This window comes from Lissotriton helveticus, chromosome 6 (assembly GCF_964261635.1).
Source record: "Lissotriton helveticus chromosome 6, aLisHel1.1, whole genome shotgun sequence".
Taxonomy (NCBI): Eukaryota; Metazoa; Chordata; class Amphibia; order Caudata; family Salamandridae; genus Lissotriton; species Lissotriton helveticus.
In genome coordinates, this window is record NC_136067.1 from 1229002071 (window position 1) to 1229029803 (window position 27733).

The 27733-nt window shown below is 45.9% G+C and overlaps 2 protein-coding genes across 2 annotated transcripts in view; both read left to right on the forward strand.

Annotated features, from left to right (window-relative positions):
* TRDN (triadin) overlaps positions 1–11082 on the forward strand; it is an 865465-nt gene extending 854383 nt beyond the window's left edge. Inside the window, exon 21 of the mRNA XM_078647890.1 lies at positions 10871–11082. Coding sequence (XP_078504016.1) covers positions 10871–11082 — 212 coding nt within the window. The remainder of the gene's footprint in view (positions 1–10870) is intronic.
* An 8550-nt stretch (positions 11083–19632) lies between these two features.
* The window catches only part of LOC144762658 (uncharacterized), a 1356333-nt gene continuing 1348232 nt past the window's right edge, over positions 19633–27733 (forward strand). Inside the window, exons 1-2 of the mRNA XM_078647891.1 lie at positions 19633–19669; positions 20186–20263. Coding sequence (XP_078504017.1) covers positions 19633–19669; positions 20186–20263 — 115 coding nt within the window. The remainder of the gene's footprint in view (positions 19670–20185; positions 20264–27733) is intronic.

The window sequence follows — 27733 nt, forward strand, 5'->3', positions numbered from 1 at the left end:
TGGTACACTTTGAATTCCAAAGATAGTAATGCAGGGCTAGTGATGGTCCCCGGTCTGCCCTGGGAGGGGTTTGGGCTGCTCCAGCGGATTAGAGATTTGTTTATAGCTCTATTAGGCTCTGAATTCCTAAGGGTGCCAATCAAGGAATCTAGGAGACAGATCAGGCTACTTTAGCCTGTTTTCTCCTGTTCATCCCCTTTTTTCTTTGCCTCTCTAGAGCGGGGCCTCAGTTTTTCCTGAGCAACGGACCAGGAGAGGTGAGGTTTGCTCCCTGTACGATGCAGGTTAGTACACACATAAAAATTCTAGTTACCTAGGCATGGAACTAATGCCAACCATCAGTCTCTGTTTTGGGACTCACACATTTTTGTTTAGTAAATTCTTGTAATTTTTGTTTCTTTTTGCGAATAGACACAACTTGTACTGCTTGGAACAGAGGACTCAGAAAAACATGTCTGACACAGTTGTATCCTTTGATTGATTTACTTTTTCACTCATTTTTGCAGCAGCAAACGTTAAGGACTGTGGCCCTGAAGAAAGCCTGGGATTGTTTCCCTAATAGGCTGAAACATGTTGGCCGTACACATGCAGTTGTATGGTTAGACTGCAACTTTGCACTGTTCTTGGTTTTAACAAGGAAGCGATCAAGTGATATTAAAATTGTGTATTGATCTTCTATCCTTTTTTAACTCACCACATTATATTTTGCACTGCACATGATTCCATCTTGGTTTCAGCTCATGAGGTCTTCACTACATTTTGAGATGTGATCCAGACACTCGTATGGGAGTGATTAGTCTCAATGATCATGGGACGACACCATTCCAACATGGATGACCAAATGAGAATACCTGATCTACATCTGACATTGATGGACATCCGTTCTCTGTATGAGTCTATTCGACATTTGTAGTGAATTACCTCACATGGGCCATTGGTTGGTAATTTACTAGGTTATCCACATAGCATACAGCTTGTGAAAAAACCTCCTTATCTATTTAGTTAGGTTTTATTGATAATTCTGAGCACATTAGGCCCTGCTACAGACCCCCAGCGTGTGTTTTTGGTAGTGAATTGATTGAATAGGGGATTTCACCCTGGGCTGGTCTTTAAATATCTTTCCCTGCGACCCTTCCTCCTCCGTTTTGTTTGATAGCCTAAGGATCAGCCTGGCTGCATCATTCTGAACCACCTGAAGTTTGTTAGTGAGTTTTTGAGGGAGGCCAAGATATCAATCAATCAATCAATCAATCAATTTGTAAAGCGCGATACTCACCCGTGAGGGTCTCAAGGCGCTGAAGGGAGGGAGGGGGTAGGTGCCGCTACTGCTCAAATAGCCAGGTCTTGAGGTGTTTCCTGAAGGTGAGATGGTCCTGGGTCAGTCGTAGGTGTGCGGGGAGGGAGTTCCATGTCTTGGCTGCCAGGTAGGAGAATGATCTTCCTCCGGTGGAGGTTCTGCGAATCCGAGGGACGGTGGCGAGGGCGAGGCTAGTGGAGCGGAGCCGGCGGGTGGGAGTGTAGAACGACTGGCGGTTGTTGAGGTATTTGGGGCCTGTGTCGTGGAGCGCTTTGTGTCCGTGGGTGAGCAGCCTGAACGTGATCCTCTTGCTGATGAGGAGTCAGTGCAGGTTTCTCAGGTGGGCAGATATGTGGCTGTGGCAAGGGATGTCGAGGATGAATCGTGCGGAGGTGGTCTGTATGCGTTGAAGGCGTTTCTGAAGTTTGGCTGTGGTTCCTGCGTACAGGGCGTTTCCGTAGTCCAGTCAGCTGGTGACGAGGGCCTGGGTGACCGTCTTTCTGGTTTCGGTGGGGATCCACAGGATTATCTTTCAGAGCATGCGCAGAGTGTTGAAAGATGAGGACGAGACTGCGTTGACTTGCTTGGTCATCGTGAGGGAGGAGTTCAGGATGAATCCCAGGTTGCGTGCGTGGTCCGTGGATATCGGTGCGGTGCCCAGCGTCGCGGGCCACCAGGAGTCGTCCCAGGCGGATGGGGATTGTCCGAGGATGAGGACTTCCGTCTTGTCCGAGTTGAGCTTCAGACGGCTGAGCTTCATCCATTCTGCGACATCTTTCATTCCATCCTGGAAGTTGGTTTTGGCGGTGAGGAGGTCTTTGGTGAGGGAGAGTATCAGTTCGGAGTCGTCAGCGTAAGGGATGATGTTGATGTTGTGTTTGCATGCGATGGCGGCGACGGGGCTCATGTAGATGTTGAAGAGGGTAGGGCTGAGTGAGGAGCCCTGGGGTATGCCGCAGATGATCTTGGAGGCCTCGGAGCGGAAGGGTGGGAGGCAGACTCTCTGGGTTCTGTTGGAGAGGAACGATGTGATCCAGTCTAGGGCCTTTCCTTGGATCCCAGTGTTGTAGAGGCGGGTTATTAGGGTGCGATGGCAGACGGTGTCAAAGGCTGCCGAGAGGTCGAGGAGGATGAGGGCGGCTGTCACTCCGTTGTCCATCAGGGTCCTGATGTCATCGGTGGCTGCGATGAGGGCGGTCTCGGTGCTGCGGTTGGCTCGGAATCCAGACTGGGATGGGTCGAGCGAGTTGTTTTCTTCGAGGAATGCTGTCATCTGTTTGTTGACGGTCTTCTCGATGACTTTAGCCGGGAAGGGGAGGAGAGAGATGGGGCGGAAGTTCTTGAGGACTTTGGGGTCCGCTGTTGGTTTCTTCAGTAGGGGGTTGATTTCTGCGTGTTTCCAGATTTAAGGGAATGTGGCTGACGTGAGGGAGTTGTTAATGACATTCCGGAGGTGGGGTGCGATGATGCTGTCGGCTTTGTTGAAGATATGATGAGGGCATGGGTCGGAGGGGGAGCCGGAGTGGATGCTGTTCATGATGCGGGTGGTGTCTTCGGTGCTGATAGGGGTCCATGCGTTGAGGCTGGAGGTGGGGGTCATTGGTTTGGTGGTTGGGGGCGGGGTCTGGGGTCCGAAGCTGTCGTGTATGTCTGTGATCTTGCGGTGGAAGAATGTGGCGAGGGAGTTGCAGAGGTCTTGTGACGGTGAGATGTCGTTGTTGCTAGCGCTGGGATTGGAGAGCTTTTTGACAATGCTGAAGAGTTCCTTGCTGTTGTGGGCGCTGTTGTCCAGCCGCTCTTTGAATGATGTCCTTTTGGTGGTGCGGATCATCTGGTGGTATTCGCGGGTGGCGCTCTTGAGGGCTGTCATGTTTTCTTGTGTCTGCTTGTGGCGCCAGGCTTTTTCGAGGGTTCTGCACAATTTCTTTGCGAATTTTAGGGCGTCTGTGAACCATGCGGTTTTTCTGTTGCTAGTCTTGCCTGGGGGTTTCTTCAGAGGGGCGAGGTCGTCAGCGCAGTTGGTGATCCACTGTGCGAGGTTGTGCGCTGCGTCATTGGTGTCGGGGGTGTCGGCAGGTGGGTTCTGGCTCAGCGATGCGGTCCGTTGGTCTGTGGTGACTTTGCTCCAGCATCTGCGGGGGATCTGTGGGGTCTGGTGGTGGGAGATGGTCTTTTTGAAGGTGAAGTTGATGCAGCTGTGGTCGGTCCAGTGTAGTCCGGAGGAGTGGCTGAAGGAGACGTGGTTGCTGGCAGAAAAGATGGGGTCGAGTGTGTGGCCGGCGAGGTGGGTGGGCGTGAATGTAAATGTAAATGTCATGATACTTATAGAGCGCACTGTCACCAGACGGTCACCTTGCGGTGTCGCCTATTCGGCTTCCTGGCGCTGATAATCATACTGCTGTGGAACCCCTCCTGGCTTTCCCTGTGAAGTGTCCACTCCTGGGCACCCCCAGGTGAAGCCAGGCATCCTTAGCGCTGTTGGGGCCGGTGTGGAGGCTAAGCAAGCTATTGCCCAGAGTTGCAGCGCGGGGCCTGTGATTAGAATAGGCACCGAGGCGAGAATTAACAGGTCCGAGGAAATTGAGCCCGAGACCCCGCCGAGGCAGGAATCGAACCCTGGTCCCTGGCCAGAACTCTGCATCAGGGTCTGCCGCTCTAACCATTGAGCCACACTCCTCCACTGGTGTGTCCACCAGTTGCTTGAGTCTGAGGTTGTCGAGCAGGGTGGTGGTGTTGCTGTCGTTGTTTTTCTCCAGGTGGAAGTTCAGGTCCCCTAGGAGGATGTACTCTGGAGAGGCTAGGGCGTGCGGGCTGATGAAGTCGGCGATGGTCTCGCTGAATTGTGTTCGTGGGCCTGGGGGTCGGTAGATGAGGGTTCCTCTGAGGGTGGTCTGGGGGTCGGTGTGGATCTGAAAGTGTAGGTGTTCGGCGGCGGTGAGTGTGTCTTCGGCATCGGTCGTGACGCTGATGGTGTTCCTGTAGATGATGGCGACTCCTCCTCCGGTTTTGTTGACGCGGTCCTTCCGGGGGATTTTGTAGCCGTCCGGGATGGCTATGGCGATGTCAGGTCCCGAGGAGGCGTTCATCCAGGTTTCCGCGAGGAAGGCGACGTCTGGAGCTGTTGTGTCGAGGAGTTCCTAGAGTTCGACGGCATGTTTGTGGATGGAGCGGGTGTTGAGCAGGATGCACTTGAGGTGGTTGTTGTTGTCGCTGCTGTGTTTGGTGGGTGGGGTGCAGGTATGGAGGCAGGTGAATTTGCAGGCTTGGCAGGTGAAGGGTCCATGGGTGCGCTGCGGGGTGGCTTGGTAGCAGGCGGGTGGTCGTCCGGTGTTGAGTGCGTTGAGGGCAGCGGAGTCGTATCTCAGTTGGGCAGGTTGGCTTCGGCGGGGGCCAGGGGTTCTGGCGCTGAGCGCAGTCCAGGTGCGGACAGGCGCAGACGGGTTTGCCTTTGGCGCGCGTGGCGCAGCCGCGCAGTGGCCTCCATTAAGAGGGGGCGAGGGAGGGAGGAGCAGGTGGGAGGGGGAGCGGGGGTCCAATCAGGTGCGGGGGCGGGGCCGCAGGGGAGGCAGCAGCGGGAGCGGGAGGCGGGAGAAAAAAGGGCGGGAAAGTAGAGGCAGCACAGGGTCAGCAAGGGTGGTGCTGGCGCAGTGGGGGAGCGACCTGGCCTGTGACCAGGGTTGAGGGTCGCTCCCTTAGTGCGCAGCGCCCTCCCTTAAGAAGGGGCGAGGGAGGGAGGAGCAGGTGGAAGGGAGAGCGGAGGTCCAATCAGACGCGGGGGGAGGGGCCGCAGAGGAGGCAGCAGCGGGAGCGGGAGGCGGGAGAAAAAAGGGCGGGAAAGTAGAGGCAGCAAGGGGTCAGCAAGGGTGGTGCTGGCGCAGTGGGGGAGCGACCTGGCCTGTGACCAGGGTCAAGGGTCGCTCCCTTAGTGTGCTGCGCTCTCCCTTAAGAAGGGGCGAGGGAGGGAGGGGCAGGTGGGAGGAGGAGCGGGGGTCTAATCAGGCACGGGGGCGGGGCCGCAGGGGAGGCAGCGGAGGGAGCGGGAGGCGGGAGAAAAACGGCGGGAAAGTAGAGGCAGCAAGGGGGCAGCAAGGGTGGTGCTGGCGCGGTGGGGGAGCGACCTTGCCTGTGACCAGGGTCGGAAATCCAGCCAGGAAAGGATTGTGGCTTGGATGATCATTTGTAGGGAAACTGAGGAGAGCAGGGGGGCTAGTTTGCATAGTTGTCTCAGGAGTCCTGTGCAGGTGCCTACCACCGTGGTTATTTGGTTGGTCATGGAAAGCTCTTGGTCTAATTTAATGCCTAGGCTTTTTACGGTGGCGGCGGGGGAGGGAGTGGAGCCCAACTCCTGGGGCCAGAAGCAGTCATTCCATGGATTGCTTTTAGTGGGAAGCACAAGGACTTCAGTTTTCTCTGGGTTGATTTTTAGGGAGTTTTTGGTCATCCAGTTTATGGTGAATCTGAGGATCTTTTGCGCCGTTTCCTGGGCTTGGGCAGTGTTGTCGATCCGAAGAATGAGCTGGGTGTCATCAGCATAGTTGAAGACACGGCAGTCCATGTGGGACAGGGCTATTACCAGGGGTTGTAGGTGGGAAACATCCTTTACAACGCAACTTTTACCACGCAGTGCCTTTACGATGCAACTTTTACAACGCAAACCATTACAACGCATTGCGCTGGGGGCGCTCTAGGATAGGGAAAAGGTTTAATTTACTATCCAACACCTTCCCTACTATCCACGGGGACTGGAGTTGGAATAGTAAATTAAACTATTCACTATCCAGCGCCCCCAAGCACTATGCGTTGTAAAGGCATGCGTTGTAAAAACAGCGTTGTAAAGGCATGCAATGTAAAAGCATGCATTGTAATGTCATACATCCGTTGTAGGTAAATGGTAAATAGGAGTGGGGAGAGAGTGGATCCCTGAGGGACCCCGCAGGTAAGGGCGCCTCTGTTTGATACCTGTTTCCCCGGATGGATCTTTTGGGATCTACCAGTAAGAAAGGAGCTCAGCCACTGATGGACTGCACCTTGGAGGCCCAGAACTGTAAGGCGGTCAAGCAGTTGGAGATGGTTGACCGTATCGAACGCCGCTGATAAATCTAATAAAATCAGGGCGCTCAGTTGTTTTTTATCAGCTATAAGTCTTAGGTCATCAAGGACTTAAAGCATCACAAGTTTGGTGCTATGGTGTGCTCTGAACCCTGCTTGTTGCATTTGTAGGAGTTGGTGATCCTCTAGGAAGAGTGAAAGTGTTTTTAGGACATGTTGCTCGATTACTTTAGCCATGAAGGGTAATTGGGAGATCAGCCTGTAGTTCTTTGGGTTAGTGGCGTCTGCTCCAGATATTTTTAGGAGAGGGGTTACTCGTGCTTCTTTTAGGTTTGTGGGCAGGTAGATGGTCTCTAGTGAGCAGTTTAACAGCGCTTGTATTTGGTGTACCAGCCCAGGCGCTGCCAACTGGAATATCCTTTGGGGATAAACCTGATTTAGTGTCATTCATTAATTGAGTAAGGGAGGTGTGGTCCAGTGGGGGGAAAACCGAAAGTTGATGGCCGGTGGGGCGGGTGCCTGAGAGTCCACGGGCTCATTTTGGTTGATTGGGGTTTTGTCAATCTTAGTAATGATGTCTTTGACTTTTTGCGGAAAATAAGACTGGAACGAATTGCAGTCTACGGAGACATCGGTGGCATTAACTTTGTTTTTTTGGCTAAGTTCTCTTAGTATTTTAAAGGTCTCTTTCTGTTTATTTGCGGCCGTGGTAATCCTAGCCTCATAGTATGCCGCCTTTCTTTCAATGATAGACTTTTTGTTGAGGTTTAGTTTGATTTTGAAGAGTGACTGCTGTTCTGGATCATAGGTTTTCCGCCATTGTCGTTCGGCCTGGCGGAGGTTTTGTTTTTGTACTCTTAGAGAATCATTAAACCAGGGAGCTCCCTTCCCTTTATTTCTGACTCTGATTGTACTCTCTGGTGCCATTTTATCAGTGACTTGGCGCAGGGTGTTTGACAGGATCTCGCTTTCTAGGTCCAAATTTCCTGAAGTGAGAGTGGGAGCCTGGGGTAAGCTAAGCAGAGCTTGTGCTAGGTTGGAGGCATTGATTTGCTTCCAGTTTCGCACCCTAATCCCATATGGGGGTGGTTGTGGTATTATGCAGTCCATGGGGGCCCAGCATTTTTGGAGTGCGTGGTCTGACCAGGTGCAGGGACTAATCTCAGTTAGGCTGGCACAGGGTTGTGAGGTCCAGATTAGGTCGAGGGTGTGCCCTTTCTGGTGGGTGGGGGTGTCTACGATCTGGTGGAGCCCCATAGCTTCCATTCCTATCTCGAATTGCCTCGCGTGAGATTCCTTCGGGGCGGAGTCCCAGTGGTAGTTGAAGTCTCCCGTGATAAGGAGCCTTTTGTAGCGAGAGCACAAATCTGTGCCGATTTCCAAGAATAATTCGTTAAAGCTGGGGGTTGACCTAGGGGGGCTATAGACTACTGCCATTAGGAAGCAGGAAGATTTAAGTGAAATTGTGACCCCTAGAATGTCAGCATGGTCAATGCTTTCAGCCACTACTTTGGTGGGCTGAAGCCGTTTGTTGAAAAAGATGGCTACACCCCCTCCCCGGGTTGTTCCATGTCTATTGTGCCAAAGGACATCGTAGTTCTCTGGGAGTGAGGCAATAATGTCTGGGGACGAAGAGTCCTCAAGCCAGGTTTCAGTGAGGGCTAGGATGGCTAACTCATCATCTTGGAGGAGGTAGAAGATTTCTAGATAGTGTATTTTTAGGCCGTAGGGGATTTTGGGTGTAGGGTTGTCAGTAGGGGATAGGTTTGGTGTGTTTTTATGAAGGGCCCTTAGCAGATTTTCTGCCCGTAGTTTTTCTGCCACACTTTCATTTATGGTTTGACTGCCAGATGTAAGAGAGAGCAGCGTAGCTTTGGAGTATGTCAGGGTTTGGCCCCTGGCCCCGGACGGTCGCGGACGGGCGTAGACGGGCTTGCCTTTGGCGCGCCTTCGGCGCGTCCGCTGTGCGTCACGGCAGGCATCCTGTTTTTATAACTGGAGCTCAGCCACTAGAGCGCTGACCTAGTGTGTGCCCCTGCCGGAAGTTCCCCCGGGTGCTTCCCATGAGCGCAACGTTCCCTCCACTCAAACGGTAACAACCGCGGTAAACCGGCGAACACGCAAGCAAGTCACCAGGTAAGTTTGGGGCAGCTTAACACACAATGGGATATGAGGATAAGTAATAAAACAGTACACAAGTTTCTTTTAAAGGAAAAGGGTTACATGCTTTCCCTTAGTCACCCACCCTATCAGTGAAGTAGAGAAGTTTGTATATTAACTTGGTACAGCAAATGGTTAAAAAAGCTCCTAGCGCGTATTTCAATACTGACCGCCTTTGCCTTTGGTTGTGGTGAATTAAAAGCCTCTAGCGCGTCCGCTGCGCGTCAAGGCAGGCATCCTGTTTTTATAACTCGAGCTCAGCCACTAGAGCGCTGACCTCGTGTGTGCCCCTGCCGGAAGTTCCCCCTGGTGCTTCCCGTGAGCGCAACGTTCCCTCCACTCAAACGGCAACAACCGCGGTGGACCGGGAAACACGCAAGCAAGTCACCAGGTAAGTTTGGGGCAGCTTAGCACACAATGGTATATGAGGATAAGTAATAAAACAATACACAAGTTTCTTTTAAACCTGTTCCATGCTCATGACGAGCTCACCTTGTCATGAGGCACACTGGAGCTGTGCTCATGACAAGGTGAACTCGTCATGATAAATGGGTTTTCAAAAATTTCAGCACCCAGCGGGAATTGCCTTAGCAGTCAAGGTGTTAAAGGAAAAGGGTGGCTTCATTTGCATAGCCACACTTCGGCAATCTCCAGGGTGTTAACCCTTATCCGCTGGGGCTGCCGGCTGGACTTGCGGGATTTTGTGGCTGTTCTTTTCCAGAGCTAGAGTCTTGGGAGGCATTTAATTTCTACAAAGTGGGGACGGGTGCTCGTTTAGACGCTACTACTCCCCGGCCCAGTACCAATGTGTGGTTCCTGTATTACGGGGCTTTTTTCTGATGTCTTTCAAAAGCAGTTTGAAACAAACCTCCGAGTCCCGGTTACATTAATTATACCTTCTTTCATCCATTGATAAGACACATGTCTTCAATGTGTCCAGAGCCCGCTGGAAACTGATGAGGCACGATCTAATTAATGATTAGGTGAGTCTTACGAGATTTGACTCACGCTTGCCGCCAACTATATGTGCAGGAAGGGGAACTCTATGTGCAGGAAGGAGAAACTTCCTGCACATAAGCATTCTTCCCTTCAACACAGGCACCCTTGCACTCTGGTGCAAGGGTGCCTGCTTTGGCCCTAGGCAAATAAATTTAGCACTAGTGCAGGGGGAACGCAGGGCTACACCAAAGACTCTAAATATGGTGCAGCCCTGCATTTCTAAAGTGACAAAGCGAGTTGTTAGCCTTCTTGGCTTAACGACATCCTTCGCCACTTTATTATAAATATATCCCCAAGATTCTTGAAAAGTATAGAGAAATGGGAGTATAGAGAAAATTGACAGAATGAGGGGCCAAATTCAGAAAACTAATCTGAGACAAAAGTGTTACATTACGACTTTTGATATTCATAAAGGCCAACTTTACTACTACTGAAGTTAGACGTTTGGTTTAAATTTAGAACAAAACTCTAACTTAGACCAAAAGTCTAACTTAGACTAAAAGTCTAACTTTACTACTACCAAAGTTAGATTTTGGTTCTAAGTTTTGACCAAAAGTCTAACCTAGACCAAAAGTCCAACTTTACTACTCGTTAATGCCCTTTGTGAATACCAAAAGTCGTAAAGTTAGACTTTTGACTCAGATTAATTCTGTGAGTCGGCCTGAGGTGTTTTCAGGAATAACAAAAGGAAAAAGGTTAAAGTAAGAAGATCTGAGGATCTGATTGGAAATTAAACAACTGAAAGAAATGTTGCCACTTACTGATTAACAATTAAAAGTGAGCAGCATGCACATCCTTTCTCAAACTACTTACTTGTTTCAACTTAAAATCAGTATGGAAAGCTAAATGCATTAAGGCCATCAGTACAAGTGCCATTTACCTCCCCGGTGTTAACTCTGGAGGAATCCCACCTCGGCCTTTCTGAATATTTTGTTGTCTCCAAAACTCATAATTCCAAGCCTGGAGACGATAAGCATCGTTTACCTGGCTGCGGAGAGATGCCTTGTGAAACTTGTACAAGGATAGGGCTGGGCCTGCGATAGGAGCAAAGGCGAGCTACACCCGAACCTGCAGTACCACAACACACACCCCCTCCCCTTCCCCACACCCTCTAATCTTCTCCTGCTCTGGCTTGCTCTGAGCACTAATTTGCATGCATGTCCTTATCCCATTTAGGCACAGACGGGATTGCCATCATCGAGTGTATGGCAGCCCCTATAGGTAGCACTTCAGTGGTGTATTGTTTGCACTGTTATAATTACAGTTTCATTACATTCCTAAAACATTGTCACTTAACACTTGTGGAAACAATGTGAAAATGCCAGTTTTTTCAACCATTTTAAACTGATTTACTTTTGTATACAGATGTTAAAGAAGCAACAACCCCAGCACCACCTCCTGCAACAACTACAAAAGAGGAAGCTGCCATCCCTCCTCTTAAAGGTAAGCTTACATTTGTGTTTCGAGTACAAAGTACAAACGAGCGGCCTATAGACGGAATGCTTTTCAGTTGGTTGGTAGAAGGTTTCGCAGAAAACACTTTAGCCACTAGTTGCGTAGTGGTTCACAATGGATGAACATACTTATAGCCCTATAACGGTTATTAAAGGCCCGCTGCAGCATTAAAGGCCTAGCCGAAGGCGAGGGACTTTAACAAGGCAGCGGGACTTTATTAGCTGGTATAGCCCTGCTACTAAGGGCTATAAGGCTATTAGAAAATTCTGCCACTAGAGAGCAGAATATTCGAACAAATAAAACAAAGCCTTCAGGGAGCGGGAGGGGATTGAATTCCCCTCAGGCTCCCTGAAGCCTTTTCTCTCCGCCAGGGCTGTGAACAAAGAAACATTGGAATGTTGGAGCTCCGGGCTTATACCAGGCATTATAAGCCCGGAGCACTCCATTGTTTTCAATGGAGCTACCAACATTCCAATATTCTAATACTTAGTTATTGCACTGATTAAATCATGAGACTTGCAGCTGCTGAAAGGAATAAAGCAGGTGGCGTGAAATGCCAGTGGTCGCATGACATGTTAAATCATGCCTGCAGTCATGTGTGTATCACTCCTTCTCTTACAAATATGAGTCTTTACCAGCACTATTATATCGAATATTAATTCACATTCCACCTTCTCTAAGTTTGCGTTGTCTGGTAGGACACCAAAAACAATTAATCAACACTTTACCCTCACAAAACATATTTCCTGAAAATGTACTTTACCCATTGCAGAACAATATTGGCGAGCCTCTGAGCGTCTGCTAATTATTTGGGGGTTGTTTGCATCTTACAAACCACACTTGGGGCACTACATCAGCGACCCAGGTTGTATCTTTGAAAGTTTCTTTGGGGACAAGTACAATGTTAGGGTGGAAAAAGACTAGGTTATTTGTAGCTCAGCTGGCCGAACAATAAATATGTGTTCTATCCAGCTTAGGCAAGTCTTCCTAACAGATGCCAGCCAACGGATCCATATGTAATTTGTACCACTGTGACACATCTTTTTCCCCTTTTCAATACTGTCTCAAATGCAGGGGCATGCTGCCGAGTTCTCTAGCTCTATACTCATTAATCATTTTACGAGCTGAGGCTGTTTAAAGACAGGACGATCTCACACAGGGAGCCCTTTTACCTCAACCCTTATGTGCATAATATCGAAAGTGATCCTGTGTGATTTTTGTGCTGGCTAATCTAAATGTCTACGAAGTTGATCTTTCTGGCAGTAACGCTACCTGGAGCACCTCATGGTGGTTGGTAGACATTATAATATGGCACCTGCAAGAATTTTCGATTTTCCCTATTGTGTTTATCTGAACCTGTAATCTAATCTAATCTAATTGGGGGTAGCAAATGTATTTACAAACCCCTGCCAGGGCATTAACGTTATCATGGGTCCAATGTAATCAGGTTGTTCGACACCAGTGAATACTGCAATCAGAAGGTGAAGCAGTCTCATCTTAAACCCTAATAGTTAAACGTAATTCTTGGCAGACCCCAAATCCTCCCTTTTCAAAGACTTCGTCAGTAAGTTTTTTCCAGTCTAGCCTTTTTTCAAATACTTAGTCAGTTGGGTCCAGTCAAGTCTGAGTCTTTAATTACCCCTAGGCAAAACAATTCATTAATAATTGCACATTTTAATTTCCTTGGTATCGAAACATAAAAAGGATTTCTCCGACATGAAACTGTAATGTAGGTGTTATTTCGTTTATTTTCCAATTAGAGTGTGTATGGTACCCCCTACTTCGTTAGTTATACCCTTGACTTATTATGTAAACATTTCAAAGTTGTCAGGGACAATAGCATGAATTTGTTGTCCAATTTGAATGCTTTATTATCGTATCATATCTTTCACTGTACAATAACTCTAGATGTAGTTGCAGCACATGGTCCCCATCTTATTTGTTTATCCTGTAGCTGCAGGGGTGTGGGAATTCTTCAATATACACCATGCGGTTAGAGATACTGACCTCCTCACTGGCTGTAAAAAGGCTTAATATTCTGCTTATAATGCAGCTGTCTTGAAATATCCATTGTATTTAGACGTCGGAACTCTCCCATCCCGGTAATTTTATATGCAAGAGGTTTAATTTGTAAATCGGAAATAGGTGGCTCAGTGGTTAGAGGCGGCCGACCCGGAAGCTGAGATCGGCCGTGGACCAGGGTTCGATTCCCCGCCTCGGCGGGTCTCGGGCTCAAAATTCCACGGACTCGACAATTCTCGCTCCGGTGCCTACTCGACTCACGGGGTCACACTCTGCGACTCTGGGCAATAGCTTGCTTAATCTCCACTACGGCCCCTCGCGGCGGGATGCCTGGCTTTCACCTTGTGGATACCCTGCCGGGGTATCTCACAGGGGAATACCAGGACGGGTTCCCTAAGCAAGCGCCTTGATACCTTCGGGTGATACGTGCGCTATATAAGTCGCAATACAGGTGGAGACAGCCAGCAACCCTCCCTGGTTTCTCTCTCCATGTGGACTGTGTGGGTGAAAGAAGAATTTCCCTGAGCTCTGGCTGTATGATCAGTATAAAATGGCTGCACAGCATTGATATATGCAAGCCTGAATTCCCTTCCTGGACTCTCCATAAACAAAGTCAATTAACCCTGTCTCACGCGTTTACCAAAGTGACTACGTGAACAGGTAGGGAAACTGTGACATCTAGAGGCTGTTATAAATTCTATCAAATCACTATTGACTATTGCTGTTAATGTTACCCAGGTGATCAGGATGAATTAGAAGCTTCAATACAGTTTGTAACTATAAACCAATATGCTTGCAAACAATTTATGGTCAATATTCAGCAAAGTGAATGGTCATTTTCACAGTATAATAAGATTCACCTAACTTCAATTTTAGGCATATAGGAGCCTCTGAAAAAAATATGGGGGTCTGAACCTTACACCAGATATCACTAAGAAATCAAAGGATCAAAAGGACATTTCTTCTAAGTGGTTTCTATAGTAGTGCTGAAAGGTTCTCTGGGCCTTGCTAGAAGTCACCCTTTGAACCATTTCAGTGTTTTTCAATGGTGATAAATCTTTTTCTAGCTACTTAAACTGATCAGGCATTAGAACTGGAGTATTACATTTTTGCGACCAGGCATCCAAATGATCTTTGTAGACTAACTACTCCTCTTTAAATAAGGAATGAATGTGTTCAAAGAAGGCGTCCTTAATTTTTGCATCTAGACGTCTAGGGTTTCCCTTTCTTTCCTCATGCAGTGACTTAATTAGCGACCTGTCTGCATAAGGTTTACATGCCTGAATAGGCCTAGCTACTTCTACAGATTCAAACTTTCTACGTTATTGACCTCTTGTTTATCGAGAGTGACATTATCTAATATTGACCGTAATGTCACGTTTGCAAGAATTAATCAGCCTTACTTAACGTTTCTGTATTTGAAGTTTGTGCCTGTTATTTCATAATGCCTTGCTAGACTCGCAATTTCTCTCACATTGTTTTATCGCTTTATTCAAATTGTAATGACATGCAATTTTGACTGAGATATTGCCACCAGATATCTTCTTTCTATTTATGCCAGACCTTACTTAAAGAAGTTGTTTCTAGATTAAAAGGAAACAAATCCTCAGTAAACTGAGCTAGGATAGGTATTTCAATATGGTCCAATAATAAAGATCCATTTAGGATCTGAAATTTGGACTTACCCTTCCCAAAAGTGAGATCTAGCTTTACTTCAACCACTGCATTGTCTGACAGCTAAGTTGATTAATGATTTATGGCCAGATTTACAAACAATTTTGTGATTGCGAACCCATGAGTCATAAAAACAGAGAGTTTGGCATTTTTAGTATGCATTAAACCCATTCTGACCCATCCTAAATTGCTATCAGAGAGTTGATTGGAATAGATGCTTCTTCTTAATTTCAATTCGCTATGCTATGCATCAATGCATTATGACTGCCGATGTTGTGGTTGCAAAGCACTGATCTGTTACTGATGTGTCAAAAGATGTGGCAACTACGGGAAAGGTGTCCACTTGGACACCTTTAAGACTGGTGTCAGTATCCTTTGGAGGAGTGGGATGTGGTCCCTGTCGGCATTGCTTGTTCCCCTTGATGTCTTCCCCAATGGCACCACGTGTTCCTTTAAGGAACATAGGTTGCTTTATAAAAAGGTTTCACATTTGGGGATGCAGGCCACCATCCTTGTGTTTGTAGCCAAAGGTGGTTGCAAATCGTGACCTGCAAAATTAATATTCATTAGGCAGGTAGTTCTGCGACCTCCTGTGACTCGACATTTTGCATATTACATAATAGGGAATAGGTTACATCCTAAAGACTGGATGCGTAAAGCTAATGTGCAATTTATAGCCACTTCTTGCACCCTGTTTTTTGCTACAGCTGGCACTTAGTTCCCTAGCTACTCTGATCACACATGACTAACAAGATAATACTCTAATCTGACAAAAATGTATCTGCCTCCAGACAACACCCCAAACATCTCTTAAATCCGAATAGATCATATCAGATTTTTTATCAATGTTTCGTACTTTATGATTCTTGAATGTTAGATACTATTTGAACTATCTAGTACCTCGTCTAATACAACATTGACATCCCCCATCAAACATGGGGGAATACTGAGCCAGTCTATGTAAGAATTAACACCTTTTCTCGTATTATTTTGGTTTGTATTATGAGATTTCAGTGAAATTCATATATTAACTGAGCCACTGACCATCTCTCCCAGGCAGCTAGCTTTCTCAAAACAGTGAAACCTTGTCCACTCTACACTAAAATTGCTGTACCCTTATATGGTTATTCTTCGCAGAGCATATAGCAATGTCCAACCAGCCAGGAGTTAGCTATATTCATGTCTCTGGCTTAGCCTGACATGCCCCTTATGGGCCGGTGCTATCCACCCCTTTGGCAGATAGATTCCAAGACTCTTTCATTTTCATCTGACTCTCAGGCAATTTACAATTCCAGGTTCTAAACTTTGAATTGGAACTAGCATTATCATCAAAATCTGTTCTTTACTCTGAAGTATCTAGATATCACTTGATGTTTTGTCAGTTTTTATGTCTTTTCAATGCTGTACGCCTCCTTCCCTTATCCTCTCCTGCTCTTCTTTTGAGAATCCCACCATTTTATAGGTTTCCTGACAACCAAAAACATAATTGCCTCATTCTATATTCAGTTCTGATGCCTTACTGCTAAAGGTTTGCTCACGTTTCAACTAGGTTTGTGAACAAGGAATATATGACATTACAACTCGCGCAATTACAACACATGCTTTTACAATGCAGTCTTTACATCACAACTACCATTACATCGCATGACTTTACAATGCATGCCATTACAACACAATTTTTAAAACTACTGTTACAACACATTCCATTACAATGCATACCATTACAATGCATACCAATACGACGCATAATACTTTTAGGGCAAAAGTAGGGTAAGTGTTGGATAGTGTAGGGGTAAAAATTACTATTCCCACTCCAGTGAGTGCAACAGTAGGGTAAGTGTTGGCTAGTGTAGGGGTAAAAATTACTATTCCCTTGTACCCCGAAACCCATACCCTCCCTAATACTAAACAAATCTCCATTACTTACCTAATAATGTGTTGTAATGGCATGCATTGTATTGGTATGCATTGTAATGGCATTCCGTTGTAGTGACATGCATTGTAATGACATGCATTGTAATGACATGCAAAGTAAAGGCAGTTGCGTTGTAACAGTTGCGTTGGAAAGGTTTGTCGTTGTAATGGATGTTTCACATGAACAAGAAGAGAGTATACAGCAGATACTCGTTTAGCTATGCTCTCAAACCAACTCATAGGTAACAGTTGCTCTGCCTCACTGACTTTAGACAATGTGCATTTTGTTGTTCACATTACTTTTAGTGTGGATGAGGTTTTCAATTGCACTGTTGTACCCAGATTTCTGAAAGCCTCCATCACTTTCCGAGCTCCAATCTTCTGTCTCCGGTAGCTGAAGATATATCAAACTAGATGTTCAAATTAACAGTCTCAGCCTCTAGATTTTTCACAGTAGTACAAGCTGGTAAGGCTTTGTCTGTCAGAGTATATGATACAAAATGAAATAAGATTTTCTTTGGCTTGGATCTAGTTGGGTTCAACCTAAATTGATCTCTGTATGTGCATAGAACATTCTTACAAATCTCTTCCACAGAGAACTCTATCAAGACAGTAACCTTCAATATCTTGACCACAAAAGATTGTATGTCAGATCTCTTGGTCGCCTCCACAATATTATTAATCCAGAGATTGTTAGGCCTTAACACTTCTCCATCATCTGAAACAATTTAACAAGCGAGTGTTCTTTAATAGTTATAGTTTTCCTATGTGTTTATGGAAACTTTATCAGGTGGTTCCAGGTAGAAACTAATGACTATGATCTTTTACACAGATCCCGTGGCTTCCTGTCATGGCTGCTTCATTTAAGCACTTTCTTATAAGGGGTAAATGTGAACATCCTGACATAAGGGACTAAATGACTTTGAGCGATAAAGAGAAGATATCACAAAAGACTGTTTCTGGGGATAAGCTATTTCTATGACCCATTAGAATTGCCCTCTTCTCCTGTATATTTTTAATTTCAGTTTCAAGTCAGCTACCTAGGGGACACTAAAGAGGTACCATTGCTAAGCATTAGAGTTGTATCCACTCCTAGGACCTACTGTCTCCAGATCTCCACATTCATCAACAGATATTTATAATGGGGTATCTGACAGGGGAGAAAAGAAAGGTCATAGAAAAGTTTATGGTAGAAGGCACTGGACTCTCCTACGCGGTGCTTCTTAGTTAGGGAATCTCAACCATTGATCCCTGTCCCCATACAATACTTGCTTAGCTCACTATGCTTGGTATTAAAGACCAAAAATACCCTGACTGAACAGATATGTAAGGATTTATCTTTATTTTGCCTTACTCCAGAGGTGGTCTGGTTTTCAGGGAACTGTTACTGGATCCCATCTCACTTTTAATGCGTTGTCTTGTTTTATTGGGATAGTGTTTATCACTTTGACCAGATTAAGTAAACCCATTGAAATTGACATAGAGGTCTTCCTTAGATTATACAACAGTTCTTGAGCTACCTCTAGGAGGCCAGAATCCTTGTTCTTTGTAGCCAGGGCTTCCAATTATCAGAAATTGGAATATTTGTTGAAGAGTTTGAGAACCCAATTCAAAGAACAATCACAATCCTTGCCAGGGTAAAACACAAACGTCACTAAATAGAGCTGTGCTTAATGTTCTGGAAGTTTGGCACAAAAGCAGTCAGGTTTAATTTAGAGGCAATGAGTAAAGTATTGGTGCAGCAGTCAAACAGGAATAAAGTGAAAACAAAACACAAGGAGATGCCACAAACAATTTAGAAAAATAGAGAACATTTTAGTGAATAAAATAATATTACAAACACGCAAGCACTTTTCCGCTGTATATTTGTTGTAATTGTCTTTGTTTTATTGTGCTTTTTTTCATTGGGGACCCCATGCATTGTTTAGTACGTTTGTGACAAACGTTGTTTAATTAGAATTACAGATAAAAGTGATTATCATTTTGTGTCATAAGACTAAGTGTGATGGTCATGAATGCTCATAAAATATTGCATTGATTGCATTAGATTATTTAGCTTTTTTATTGGAAATTTCTTTAAATTATACAGATGAAAACCATGATTTTCAAAAAATGATTACCGTTGATTAGCAGATGTAAAGTGTGTAGAGCACTAAAGGCAACTAAAACGGGTTCAGCAAAAGAAAAAACATAGGGTAGTGAATGGAATAATCTGGTGGAAAACCACCCAAAATATGGGAATTTCCAACACCAATTAAGGAAGCATAATGTACCCCTTTTCCACCAAGTTTCCCATACATTTTTTGCTGTATTTACTGTCCCTGATCGCCATACAACTCAGACCTCTCTTTGATTTCTGGAGCCCCTACTGCTGCAGTTCTAAGGGCAGGTCCCGGTCATTTCTCAGTACCGGTAGTTGATAACACACCTCCCCTGTACCAAACCAAATCTATTCCATTACAAAGCATAGCTAGGGGGAAGCCTCTGTCTCATCCTTGGGTTATAACCCTGTCTCCATCAAAGATGCAATCCCTACTTTACAAGCATCCCAGTAGAATGTTGCTGAACCAGGGCCAGACTGGCTCCCAGGCAGTTTGGAATGCTGCTGAGCTGGGGGCTGATTTCGTTGATGGGGACCTGCGTGTACTAAACAAAATTTGTTTTGCTTTAGTTATTTCGAAGCACACGCAGGTCTCCATTAATAAAATAAGCCCCCACCGCAGTGAAATCTGCCCCCAGCTCGGCAGCATTCCAAACTGCCCGGTTGTCAGTCCGGCCCTGTGCTGAACATAATGTCTACTGAGTAAAGCGCATCAGATGTCCAAACAGGGCCGGCTTTAGGGTTGTGCGAAGGGAGAGGCGGCACTGGGCCCTGATCTGTGGAGGGAGGTGCTGACCTGTGAAGGGGGTGCTATGTTTAGTAATAACTTATGATTGGAGAGATGAGAGGCACTTTCGACTGGTGGTAGTGAGATAATCTGAGTTGGCGGTCATGGGGTGCCGCCAGTGCTAAAGTCGACCCTGTGTCCAAAGACTGGTGAGCCAATAAAGTAGCAGAAGTCATGCAAAGACACTCAAAGAAGCTCATCTCAAGTCCAGGTAAAATGAAAAAACAACTATTTTCCCTGTGGACAGAGTTATGAGTGAAGTAAAGAAAAAGCAAAGCTCATATTGCCACTGAAATAATCAGCAACAGGCGGTCTAGATCCGGATGGAGCCGCAACTTCTGTTTCTAGCAAACAGCTGTCATGACAGTTCCCCTCCCCAGCCACTATATCATGACAGAGATACATTTGCTCAATAGGTGGAAAATTGGAGCGAATTTGTCATTAATTTAGGGAAAAAGCCACTAAAAAAGGTGCCCATAAATCTTGTGGGAAAGCACTTATGAATGTCTGACTCATCCTATTCCAATTTAGGGCATATATGGGATCGGCGTAATCTGGGCTTAAGGCCGCAAGGGTTGTTCAATTAACATTTCTATATTGTAGTGCTTTTACTTTTCTCAGTTTGGTTTTATCACATGTTTAAAACATTGTCACTAAACATTTGTGAACATGAGCTTAAAAGGACCTCGTTTTCAAAAAATTTAAACTAGTTTATTTTTGTGGACAGAAGTAAAAGCAGTAACAGCCTCTCCATCGCCGCCTGCAAAACCATCAAAAAAGGGGGCTGCCAGTCCTACTGTTAAAGGTAAGCTTACAACCCTTTCATGTCTCATTGGCATGCCTCCATAATTTGATTTATCCGTACTTTCTTAAAAAGGCATTAAGCAGGCCTAATGATTCCATATGTCATCAAAGAATAACCAGAGACTGCATTTTGTTTCCAAAGGAGTAAATTGACAAGCTGTACATTTAGACAAGTAAATAATGCAGTATTCTACACATTTGACTTGTTATACCTCTTCCCAATTGTGTTTTGGGTTTATTGCATTAACCTCAAACAAGCAGCTATGTGGGGGACATATTTATGCTCCGAAAATGATGAATATGTTGTTACTTTGGGTCTGCTTTAGCATTTTGTGGTTTGTACTCTATCCATCACTTTGGCGGAGTACAATATGCCTGCACCTTGGTGGACATAAGATCACTGCCAGCCCAGCAATGATCTATGTGCCTTCAGAGAAATTTGGACAAAGTGATGGAAGGAATGCTTGAGTTAATCTCTGCCTCTGGGTATAGCTAGGGATTTGGGACAGAGTTCAGTTCACCATTTTTCACCCCCCCTGCCACTATTGAGAAAAAAGCCTGTCTTATGCAATCAATACTGGCTGGGAACAGTAGGCCTCTAACTGACAGGTAATGCCTCTCTAGAAGGGACCACCAACCACCCCAGACACATGCTGGCCTAAATGAGACACTGCAGTAGGATTTAGCGTGAATCCTATGGTACTGTGAGTACAAGACCCACATCTGGGCATGTGTAATATTTCATGGACTGGGATGAGATTAATCTAGTTATTCCACCATTTAATTTTTTGTATTCTTCAGTGTGATGTCCTAAGTGCAACAGGAAGGACAGATGTAGGTTCCATGCTTACTGTGTGACTGGAACAAAGGTACACCTTACTAAAGAGGCTTAAAGGTAGCCCTGACATTCTTGGTGTTGTGTTCCCCTAAATCTTTCACCTTAACCCCTTTTTTTCTGAAATTTGTTTTGCCTGCATTAGAACGCTGTGTACTTTAACACTGCTAACCAAAGCTAAAGTATTTATGCTCTCTTCTTAAAATATGGTACAATCGGCTTACACCATATTGGCACATTCAGTTTATAAGTCCCTACTATATGTTATTACATGTGCCCAGGTCTGTAACTTAAATGCTACATACTCGGCCTGCAGCACTTATTATGTCACCCTCTAGATTTGCAATTTAAAACATGTCCCTGGCTTGCGATTACAGCCTGTAGGGCATCTTTAAACTGCCAATTAGACCTGACATAATAAACCTCCTGCCAGGCCTAAACATTATTTTTAGTACACATAAGTCACCCAAAGGTAGGCTCTAGAGAACCATATGGCAGGGTGCCTTGTATTTAAAAAGTAGAACATGTGGGTTTGTTTTTAATTTTTCACTACTGTAATTCCTATCCCTCCACATCAACTTACATTGGGTTTCATTAATACTTTTAGTTATTGCGAATTTTTGATTGGGAGTCAGTAGGGATTTAAAGCTAGACTACACTGAATTGTAATTTAACATCTTCGTTAATGGTAAAGTTGGATATTAAGTCACTGTTCTGAATATGCTGCTTTTTTAAAGCAATTTGTGCCTTTTGCCAGTCACATAACTATGAATAACTGTGCTCCTGGGCTTTGCGAATTCCTCCCAGACAGTGAGCTTTTCTCTGCCACATTTATACTTAATAGGGTTTACCTCCAGCACCGACAAAGGAATATGACAATAGTCTTTTATCATCTCAGACTTTTCAGAGCCTTGGCAGGGAAGGGTTGAAATTCCCAGAACCTGACATGGGAATAGTATGGGGACCCCCACTCTTCAAATGATATCACCAAGTGTAAATATTGGACCCTCAGAACAACTCTTCCATACATTTCTGATGTATGGAAGACTTCAGAACGACTCACTTGCTCTCCTGAGAACTGTCATGCTGCTTGAAGGGCTTCCTTGCTACTTGAAGGAGCACTGGCCCATCTCCTTGAACCCAGGATCACCAGAATGACTCCAAGGGATACTTGGCTGGCTTGTTTTCGTGTTTGAGCTACAGGCAGCTACTACTGCGAATTCTACCCCCCTCCCAAGTGTTGTTCTCATGTCCTGGACTGTTGGAAGTGGTGCTAGAAGTTGTAGAGGTGCTGATCCTGTGTAAACCTAAAACTTGGGGCTTAGAAAAGTTTTCACCAAAAACTTCCTGGAGAACTGGCAGAAGACCAGGACCTACCTGCCAGCCAGCTGACCAAGGTGCACTGGCAGTCATCCTCACTTTGCAGTAGCTTCCGCTACATTCTTCTGTGCATCAGCAGCAACTATTGAGGGGGGCTTCTTTGCGACGGTATCCAGACTTGTGGAGTCCTCTTAACTTACAGCCTGCAGCTTCGTCTTTCTGAAGGTTTTTCACTTCCAAAATGTTGCAAAGTCAGAAGGTAAAATTCTTCAGCAGGCTAGACGATGACCGGCTCCCCATTAACGATGACCTTCTTGGGCTGGAAATTCAGATTTTCAGCTCAAAGCTTTTTCCTACCATCGTTGACGGCTTCACGAAGATGTTGTCCAGCTGCTCCTCCATGAAGACGCCTCCTTCTCGGACACAGCCTGCTGACTTTAATCTGCTGAGCTCTGCCTTGTACTGGACTTTTCTTCAAGATATTTTATTAGATCAAAGGTAAGCTGAGACCAAGCTCAGTCTACTTCTTGTATCCGACCCTCATTGCGTCACAGTTGGCCGTAACATTTGACTTTGCCTCAGCCTCTAGTGACCAGATACCCTCAGTTGGTGCGTTGATCTTGTAGGCGCTCAATTTCTCTAAAAAGCATTCAAATTTAATTACTTCAGTTATACTGATTGGATATAATTTGTTTTGGTGTCATTTTATTTATTACAATTTGTGCATGCAAATTGGTGTTGCAGTCCCCCCCATATTGTGTTGTCTATATCGGTCATAGTACACCCTGTGAAGGATTGTGACTGTATCAACTTCAACCAGATCTTTATTGTGACTTCCCTAGGATGCATCAACCCTACCTCCTAATCTATGCCCTCCAGTTCACCCACATCTCTTTCCCATCTTACTCTGAGCTTGCCCAATGTAACTGGTGTTTTACTGTTTAGTGTCTTGAATGTGAGGGAAATTGTAAATTTTCCGTTCCTTCCTAGACTTTCCTCCCTTCTAAGGGTGCGTATTATGGCATCTTCATCCTTATCAGTGCCTTTGCCTGCCAGGTGTGGTGCAGCTGCTCATACTTCAACAACTCATTCAGGTGTCGTTGGTAGTCCCACTGAATAGAGGAAAAGGGCAGGATATCCCCACCCTCCAACAAATCACCTATTTATATTTTTTGTTTACATTTATTTATTGGGATTTTTACATTTCATGGTACATAGTTACACATCATTATTTACACATGTTGACAGGTGAGTGCAGGCATTTGGATGACATCATTGCAGTATGGAACTACCATCCCATCATGTCACATGCATCACGGGTAAAAAACAGTGAGATAAAATGGGTATTACCCTTCAGTTGGACTTTACTTGTATTTGTATGTACCTTGGAGCCTGCTTGCATGGGTTTCCCAGAGGTGTGGGTTGGTGTTTAGTCCCCATCTCTATCCCTGTGAACCTTCTTGATTAGTGTCCGTGATTGTGTTCTCAATTTGGTTAGGCCGATTTTGGGGGAGTCGGGGGAAAAACAGAGAACTGTTAACTGTAGGGGGTTCGGGGGAGTGGGGTTGGGGAGCCGTTGGAATGTAACTTGGTAACTGTCTGTTATGTGTCTGATTCTGGTTTGCCTTTAGTGTGCTCTTGTGGTTGTAGTGGGGGGGAGAGGGGCAGGGGAGGTGTGTCTTCCACAGGGGATGGAAGTGCTTGTCTGGTAGTGCCCAAGCACATCGTTGGCTTTAGGTGTCACACGGCTGCCTCGTGTTGGTTATTGTTTGTTCAATGGGGGATAGGGGTGGAGTTTGGGATTGAGATTATGTGGCTGTAGGTGATTCCTCTGGTGTTGCCTCCTGTATAAATTGAAATAATAGTTGTGCCCATGCAATAGATATGGGATGTTTACACATCCCCTTCACTTCCTCATCTCTCAGTGTTTCTTCCACTGCCACCCCCATTTTTTCATGGCGCCTACCCAGGCTGCTTATGGGGTCCTGCTGGGGCTCTCCAATGCATGGCTATTCCATGTTTTGCTAAGAGAATGGCTAGGGAGGCAAACCGGCACTGTGCCATTTCTGCCTTCCGCCTGCGGAAGATTCCCAGGGCACACGCCTCCCATGTAAATATGGCCATGAGGTTGACCGTCACCAGGAGTGTCTGGTGTACCCTAGCCCAGTGCTGCTGGATTGTGGGACAGTCCCAAAACATATGTTTAAAGTTTGCCTCAGGAGTCTGGCATCTGGGGCATGTGAAATGTGTATCGGGATAATAACGGTGGAGTTGGTGTGGTGTTAGGTATGCACGATGCAAGATATTGAATTGAATGTTTTTAAAGCGTGCGTTCCTAGAAACCTTTTTTGGGTACTCCAATGCCTTTTCCCATTCTCTGTCATGGAACACCTCCCATTTCTGTCATAATACGTGTAAAGGAGCGGTGATCAGTTCCCAGATCGCTTTGTAGTGCCAGGTGACTAAGTGTCTCCCCGTACCCATGCGTAGGAAAGTGTGTAGTACCAGGTGCATTGGTGGTTCCCCCACATTGAGATCCCAGCAGTGCTGGATGCTATCTAATATTTGTCCATGCATCAGGAATTGTCCCGTTGGGAGGTCATAGCATTCCCTCATTTGGGCATATGTTCTCAACTGCCCGTCCTCAAATAGGGACTTGACCTCTGTCACTGCGTGATCAGTCCATATCCGGAGGGCCCCAGATGTGTAATATTTCTCTTGTTGGGGGAATCCTACTTATGGGAGTAATGGGGAGTATAGGAGCTTTCCCCTTAACATACGATGTATACGCATCATGCACTTGCGGGCTATTGTTACCTGAAGGGAGTGCCTGTGTGTAGGTTTGGTACCTAGCATTAGTATTCTCCGCAGGGCTGGGAGAGGTACACTGCCATCATCATAGAATGTCTCCTCTATGTGGCGTTCAGCTGTCCAATGAGATAACCACTGAAGTTGAGCTGCTAAGAAATAAGCTTTGAAGGAAGGAGCTCCCAGTCCTCCGTGCGTTGTGGGTAAGTACAGTGTATTTACAGCTACCCTGTGTCTACCACCCCCCATATAACAAATCACCTATTTGGGAGATGCCAATAGTGTCCCATTCCTCAAACCTCTGCAGTTTCTTTAGTTCACCAAGCCATGTTCCTACCCGGAGGGGTGTTTCCCTAGTGGCTTTACATGCCCATCCTATTGTTTTGGTGGCCTTACTCCAGGCCACCAAGCCCACGTGGGTCACCAGTAGCAGCTGTTGAGTCCCCTTCCCATTATAGAGATAATGTATGTGGTATCTATTCTCAAGCGTAGCTCGCTGCAGCCTATAGGTCGGGCGGTCTTGGGTGGCAAAAATCAATTTCTTTATGGTGATTAGGCGGGCTGCCGAATAGTAGGCCTCAACATTTCCCCTTTGTATGGATTGTGCTGCAGTGTTTTTAGCGACACTGTGTGATGCCCTCCATTCCAGAATAAGGACCTCACCTCCCCCTCTATTTTGGTAAAACTGTCTTGTGGGATATGATAGTATGTGTTCTGAATATATCAAGCAGCTTAGAGAGTGTTATCATTTTGAAGATTGCCACGCGCCTCAGAAGGGCTAGGAGCAGCCGCCTTAATCTCTCAGCATCCATCTGGAACTTTGATATCACCCTTCAAGGTCATGGTGGAGTCACCCCTCTTTCTGCGGTGTCACAAAGAATGGCAGGTATTTAAAGCTCCCTCAGGCTACTTCTAATCTCTTGGGAATGCCGACAGGTCCACCGGCCCTGTGGGTGATGTAGAACCAATATTTCCCAATTGATCTTGTAGCCAGAGTGGGTACCGTAGACCTTGAAAATCCAGAAAATCACTGGAAGCGTGGATGCAGGCTCAGAAATGTTCAAAAGGATATTGTCCAAATAGAGCGATATTTTCCCATCCTACTTGTCTGTGGAAGTCGGTTTAAACCCTTTGAACCCAGAATGGTCTCTCACTGTGCATGTCATGGATTTTACTGCAAGCATGAATAAAAGTGAGGGCAGAGTACATCTGTCTGTTCCCCCTCTCAATCAGAAACTCGAGTGACAACACTCCGTTCACTCTCACTCCTCCAACTGGTGTCTGGTACAACACTACCACCCATTTCCTGTACTTGGGGCCAAACTCAAACTTATCGAGAAAGAGTGAGCGAACCACATCGAATGCCCTCTCTGCATCAAGTGGGAGGAAGACATGGTGAGCCTAACGGCCACTCACCTCTGCCAAATAGTTGTTTGCTCTTCCCAAGTTGAGCCACATTCATCTTCCAGGCATGAAGCCAAGGTGGTCTCTATGTATTAAGGATGTGATGACTTTCAGAAGCCTAGTAGCTAGGATCGCAGCTAGGATTTTATTTTTGACTTAAATGTTCAGTAATGAGATCGAGTGGAAGGACTCGCACCACTTCATGGGTTTACCATATTGGGTATCACCGTAATGGGGGCTTGCTGAAGACCTGGTGGCAAGGTACCTTGTTCCCCAGCTTCTCTGAACAAGTTTAGCTATTGGGGCCAGAGTATCATTAATATAACTCAGTCTGTATAACGTTGGGCCCTGGAGATTTGCCCATCATCAGTTTTGCAATTGTCGTCTGAACCTCTCTTGTTGTGATGTCTCTCTAAAGCACCTCACTGGCCTCTGTATCCAACACTGGGGTGAGAACCTTGGCCAGATGCTGCGCTATACTTGCTGGGTTGTGCAGGGGATGAGCCCTATAGAATGATTTATAATAGGGAGCAAACTTCTCCACTATTTGCTAGTACGTTTCGCAGGACTGCCCCTTCAGGTTTATAATATTCCTCACCCAGAGGGCCTCAATTTCGCTCCTACCGAACCACTCCAGGAGCTTGCCTGCTTTGGCTCCTGTTTCATATAGGTGATGCAGTGTGGCCAAAATGTGTTTCTTAGCCATTTCCTGTGCCAGATCCCGGTATTCAGTTTGCCAAACTGCGCGTTGTCTGAGACTAAAGGAGGTCTGTAGATGTCCCTGGAGCCTCCTTCAGCCCAGCTTTTCCTTATCCACTCTGTCATCCCATCCTGACTAACATAGAAGAATGATCCAACAAGCCCCTTGCCAAGTATTCAGTTCAGTTGATAGCCCCTACCTTCCCAGCGGGGAAAAAACCCATAATCAAGCCTAGAAAAGACCTTATGGGCCCCCAAGAAGTATGACTATCTTCTGTCTACAGGGTGCGTACATCTCTATAGATCTATGAGGCCTAATTTTTCAGCAAATCGTGTATATGTCAAGGCCTGAAGAAAGCTGTAGAGGCCCCCGATCAATTGGGTTCTGTGACCTTGACATTATTA